Source organism: Dipodomys ordii, unplaced genomic scaffold (genome assembly GCF_000151885.1).
Source record: "Dipodomys ordii isolate 6190 unplaced genomic scaffold, Dord_2.0 Scaffold170, whole genome shotgun sequence".
Taxonomy (NCBI): Eukaryota; Metazoa; Chordata; class Mammalia; order Rodentia; family Heteromyidae; genus Dipodomys; species Dipodomys ordii.
In genome coordinates this window covers 2,055,755-2,061,664 of record NW_012267386.1, presented here as the reverse complement: position 1 = coordinate 2,061,664, position 5,910 = coordinate 2,055,755, and the positions used below count along the sequence as shown (strand labels likewise).

At 40.7% G+C, this 5,910-nt stretch overlaps 1 protein-coding gene across 1 annotated transcript in view; it reads right to left on the bottom strand.

Moving 5' to 3' along the window:
* Positions 1-2,237: 2,237 nt before the first annotated feature.
* Positions 2,238-5,910, bottom strand: part of Syt10 (synaptotagmin X) — an 82,170-nt gene continuing 78,497 nt past the window's right edge. The window contains exons 6-7 of the mRNA XM_013033476.1: positions 4,283-4,412; positions 2,238-2,309 (exon numbers count right to left, since the gene is read on the bottom strand). Of these exons, the coding sequence (XP_012888930.1) occupies positions 2,238-2,309; positions 4,283-4,412 (202 nt within the window). The remainder of the gene's footprint in view (positions 2,310-4,282; positions 4,413-5,910) is intronic.

The window sequence follows — 5,910 nt, the reverse complement described above, 5'->3', positions numbered from 1 at the left end:
AGTTGCAAGTTTACACTGGCTACAACTAATTACCTCTCAAAAAGTCAATAGATTTAAGAGTTTTCAATTTTCATTTGACAAATTTTATTTCCCAATGAAATAAAGTTCTAAAATTATCATCTTCAGTCTAACAATTGGTTTTCTAGGCTTGAGAAGGTAGCCAAGGGTTTTCAATCTGGTTTATCCTATTATTTTCAATTAGAATTCTATTCTCAAAATAATACTACTTGCATTAGGGTAGTACAAGAATTTTTGGAAAATTTTTTGCAGTATTCTTTGCCTTTAAAATACTAATGTGTGAAATATTTACAATTTAATTAACAGCATTTCTTTTCTTAGAAGATTCCAGCAAACAAAATCCCAAGGCTTTTAAAATTAATTTTTTAATATTTATAAATAAGGGATTTTGTGAGAATGAAATTTTCATAATTCATGATAAAAAGTTTCTCATCCCAATAAATTAGTTTTATGTTCCAGGTATAAATGTTGTTGCTCTAAAAAAATCTTTCTAGTTTAGAATAAAATTGAAATATGGACATCTCAAAAGTAACATTGGAATAATTCAATACAGACACTTTCCAATGAGATCTGGACATAAGACAGTAAAAAGTAGATCTGGATGAAAAGGAAAAGGAAGTTCTGTCTTGTAAAAACATTGCATAGCTTTTACATCTAGTAGCCTGATACTTGCTCTTGATCCTTTTTTTCCCCTGTCAGTACTGGGGCTTGAACTCAGAGCGTAGGCACTGTCCTTAAGCTTTTGGGCTAAAGGTTAATGCTCTACCATTTGAGCTATAGCTCCATTTCTGGCTTTTGGGGTATTTACCTGGAGATAAGAATCTCCCAGACTTCTACCAAGGTTGGCTTTGAACTTTGATCCTCAGTTTTCAGTGTCCAGAGTAGCTAGGATTACAGGACTGAACTGCCAGCATCTGGCTTCCTTGATCCTTTTGAAGGAAAATTCCTTTCATGAAAGGACTGGAGGTCTGTGAGGTCTGTGCCTTTAGAATTGAATTGCACATTTTTATTACATGTGGAAGTTGTATCATTAATGGTATATATGCACAGATGGCTGAACAAAAAGGTCACTCTTTCTTTAAGAAAATAATCCAGTTCCACTGAAAGGCTCCTGATTGGTTGGAAACTTTGTCATCACAGAGTATAATGTAAAAAGATGGTGAACACAAGACATTTAATTGGACCTTTGGTGTCTGCTAAGTGTGATCAATCAGAAACACAAGATCTATAGGAGAGCCTCAAAACACAAAAGAACATGTGTCACAGGCCTTGAGAACCTTAGAAACACTGAGGAAAAAATACATTTCTTATTCTACTCAAATAGTAGTCACTATGATCCTTGGGGGAAAGAAAATACCAGTCACACAACACAACACATGTTTAAATCAACATCAGCAGTACAATATTATAAAACAGTAGCCCAAATGGCTCAACTTCCATTTTTTCTCCAGCTACTACATGACATTCTTATATTGATATTCAAAAATTGATTCCATGTACAGCTTTCTCTACAGGAAGCTTGACAAAGTTTTTTTTTTATGTTTTATTTGTTTGGTTAGTTTGGCAGAGCCAGACTTCACCAAGAAAAGTATTTGCTCCGAATGAAAGGAAAAAAATGCTATTATCAAGTAGGAGACATTAGTTTGAGTGTGCAAAGACTTGATGCTACGTAAGTTAAGATTAGAATGTCCATCAAAGGCGGCTGGGATGTAGCTCAGTGGTAGGAAATTTGCCTGGAATGCTTGAGGCCCTAGGTTTCCCCAGCATCACCAAAAAGAAGTCCATCAATACAGAACCTTGTGCATAATCATTAACAAACACAGTTGTAACAAGAGTAAAACCATACAAATATAAAATGTGCTACTTTGTGCAATAGCAGCAGACAGTATGCTTAAGTTTAGATACACAGGGATTCTTTTGTTTTTTTAAAAAACACAGTTTCTTTGCTGATGCAAAGAGTCACAAGGTATTGAAACACTGCTAACCAGGCATGTGACTTGAGGGCCAAATGCCTGATGTAACAAAGGACTATTTGTATTCAAGTAAAATGTCTTCAGATATTCAAGACAATAAGGTAAATGAAAAAAATGCACATCAAGTTTGTTTATTACCATGGGTATTTTTGAAATGAAGAAATCAAACCTTCCAGTTGTATTTTTTCCCCTAATTCAATAAGCACTGGATTGTAGGTCCTCATAAAGGCCATATGTTTTGAAGCATTAGGGCGTAGGTGGTGGTTTGGGAGAAGAGCAGGACCCTTGACTGTCAAAACTGGTTGCCCGGCCAGGTAACTGGAAGATAATAATTTCAGAATATATGTTTCAGTGTAGGAAAAGTACTACACTTAGTAAGTGTTGCTTCCTTTTGAACTGTAGTTCAAAGCAAGAAGCAGAGTCTTATCCCTAGGAAGAGAGCTGGTACAGCTATCATTCATTTGCTCAATGGCTATTACACCTATTGTTTTTTAAATTGAAATAGGTTTGCTCTTCATCTATTACATATGTTTTTGTGAGCTTGCAAGACAGTACTATACAATAAATCCATTCATATGCATTATTTATTTGCAACTTTGCAGAAGATCAGGAGATTAGAAAGAAAGTCATTCAACCCATGCCACTTTCAGAAGACCACAGAGGCGGATGTGAGCTCCAGAAACAAAAGGCCTGACAGAAAATGGATGTTCATAAACACCTCTGTTTAATATAGAGGTTAATAGTCATTATCATAAGTTATAATATTGTGATGGGAAGTGCTAATATTGTATTCCATGTGCAAAGCATGCAATATTCCCATTGATTTGGTTTACTTCTAGCCCAGGGTGATAGGAGGAATGTATAGAGATTCATGTAACTTGCCCAAGGATTTACAATATACAGACGCACAGAAGGACTTATGCTCAGGCAGGCTGATAGCTCCTGTGCTCTCCTTTACCAGAGGGTTTGGTGGGGGTGGGAGGGGAGCAGAGACTATTTGTCCCTTCCGGTACTGTACCTCTACTTAAGGACACTCTCTCAAAAAAATAAAAGGAAAGAAGGAAATAAGAGGAAAGGAAGAAGACTGGAGAGGAAAAAAGTGGGGAAGAGAAAGGAGGGACAGAGAAGGGGAGAGTGAAAGGAAGGGGAGGGGAGAGAAGCAAGGAAGGAGAGGGGGAGAGGGAATGGGAGAGAAGAAAGGAGGGGAAGGGGGAGGGGAGAAGAGGAGAGGAGAAAAGAGCAGAGGAGGGAGAGAAGAGAGAGAAGGGGGAGGGGAGAGGAGAGGAGTGGAGGGGAGAAGAGAAGAGAGGAGGGAAAGAGAAGAGGGGAGAGAGGAAGGGAGAGGGGAGGGAAGGAGAGGAATGGAGGGAAGAAGGAGAGGGAGAAAGAGGAAAAGAGATGGGGAGGGAGGGAGGGAGGGAGAGAGAGGGATGGAGAGTAGAGGAGAGAGGAGCCAGCAGGCTGGCTATCAGCTGGCTGTGAGTTGGAGTAAATCCTCATGGCAGTACTAAAGCATTGGTAAAGTGAAGCTGACTTTAGGTAAGGTGATTATTCCACAAAATTCCACTTACAGCCACTAATAAGCATACAAGCTTGCTCAGGACTCACTGATGTAAAATTTTAGACTGTACCAAAAAAAAAGGAAATAAAACCAGGTACCCATGGCTCATACCTGCAATCTTAGCGTCTCAGGAGACAGATCTGAGGTAAAAGGTTCAAAGCTAGCCCAAGCAGGAAAGTCTGTGGGACACTTATCTCCAATCAACAAACAAAAAGCCAGAAGTGGAGCTGTGGTTCAAGTGATACAGCACTAGCTTTGAGCAAATAAAGAGGCTCAGGGACAATGTCCAAGCCTTGAGTTCAACTCCAGAACCAGCACATATGAAGAGAGAAAGGAAGGAAGGAAGGAAGGATGGAAGGAAAGAGGGAACAAGGGAGGAGAGAAGAGGGGAAGGGAGGGAGGAGAAAAGGGAGGGAAGGAAAAAGGAAGGGAGGAAGGAAGGAAAGAAGGAAGGAAGGAAGGAGGGAGAGGAGGGAGAGAAGGAGGGAGGGAAGGAGAGAGGAAGAAAGGAAGGAAGGGGGAGGGAGGAAGGAAAGAGGAAAGGAAAGTAGGTAGACTTGCAGCATTGTGTGCTTATTGTGGGGTTTTATGATCCCCCAGGCACACAGCACACAGCAAGCTAGATGTCAGAGGCTGTGAATAAATCAAGCATCAGGTGAGGGTTAACAGGTCAATCTATTTAAGGAAAGTGCTAACCACCGCAGTGGAGGCCAGCAAGTCTCTGGCTTACCTCCAGCAAGGGGTGCCAGTGCGTAATGGGCTTGCGGTGGTAGGCCAGCATCTCGTTCCAGTGGTCCCGGCCCAGCCCCTGGGCATCCAGCCCGGTTCTGCACACGCCGATCACCTCATTGTGCCCCACCCTGCCATGTGGAGAATATTACATTTCATCTCCAGCATTCAAGGTCTTCACACATCGTAATAACATTCTTAAAAGTTTTTTTTTTCTATTTGAAAATGCTAAAAACAGAGGAGTTACAGTTACATAATTCAGGTAATGAGTACATTTCTTTTTGGACAGTGTCACCCCGTCCCTTGCTCTCTCCAAGTTTTCCCCTCCCATCCCCACCTACAAGTTGTATAGCTCATTTTCCAGTGAGGACCATGGCCGCATTTGTTTACCCTTTGCTCTGTGCACTCCTTGCCCTCCCAAAGACAAATTAATAAACGAGAAAAAAGGAAAAGAAAAAAAATAGTGACAAAGAAAGAAATCTTTGTTTCTATTTCTGGAGCTCTTTGAGATGAATATTATTTTATATAATCAGAGGCACAGAGGCCTTGGGCTTTTGTGTTTGTCTTCCTCTGGTCTGGCTGTGTGTGAATGCCTGGAGTCTTGTATTATTCATCATGTCCCGGGGTATTTTAGATCTTGTAGTAACATTTTAAACATAGCATTGACACACTAGGTGGTGTGATTTTACAAATTACAATCATTTCCCTTACTCATGGTTTCAACTTGTGCATGTTTACCTATAGTCAGTTCTGTTCTAAAATTATCATATGGAAAATTCCAGAAATAATTCAAAAATTGAACTCAGGGCATCACATTCACTTGATTTGGTTTAGCTATTTTGCTCAAGGCTAGTGCTCTACCACTTGAGCCACAGCTCCTCGTGTGGCTTTTTGGTGGTTCCTTGGAGATGAGAGACTCACAGACTTTCCTGCTCGGGCTGGCTTTGAATCATGATCCTCAGATTTCAGTCTCCTAGCTAAGAACACAGGTGTGAGTTCCTAGCACCTAGTTCTTAAATAACTGTTAATTCAGTAAATCATTGTGATTGATTGATTGATTGATTTTTGTCCGTCCTGGGGCTTGAACTCTGGGCTTGGACGCTGTCCCTCAGCTCTTCAGCTCAAGGCAAGAGCTCTACCACTTGAGCCACAGTACCACTTTCGGTTTTCTAGTGGTTTATTGGAGATAGGAGTCTCATGGTCTTTCCTGCCCAGGCTGGCTTTGAACTGCAATCCTCACATCTCAGCCTCCTGAGTAGCTAGGATTACAGGCATGAGCCACCGGCGCCTGGCTCTGTGGTTTTATTTAGTTATGGTTATCGGTAACTCCTTCCTATGCCCAACTTAAAGGTTAAATGTCACCATAGTTATGGCCTGTGTGGCAAGCACAGTGTATCTTGGGTCTTTGAGAGGAGGGGCATGTGAACTGACATAAGTACAAATCAAGTCAACAATATCAAACAATCAGCAACCCCAGATGAATTTCTATAAGAAACACAGTCAAACCCTCTGAGGGCGCTTCGACTTGAACACAGTAAGTAAAGACATTAATCATAAAAATAAGAAATAGTAATGACTGTGAATAAGCAATGCTTCGGAACTTTGATGTATGCATTTCTGTCTTGCAAG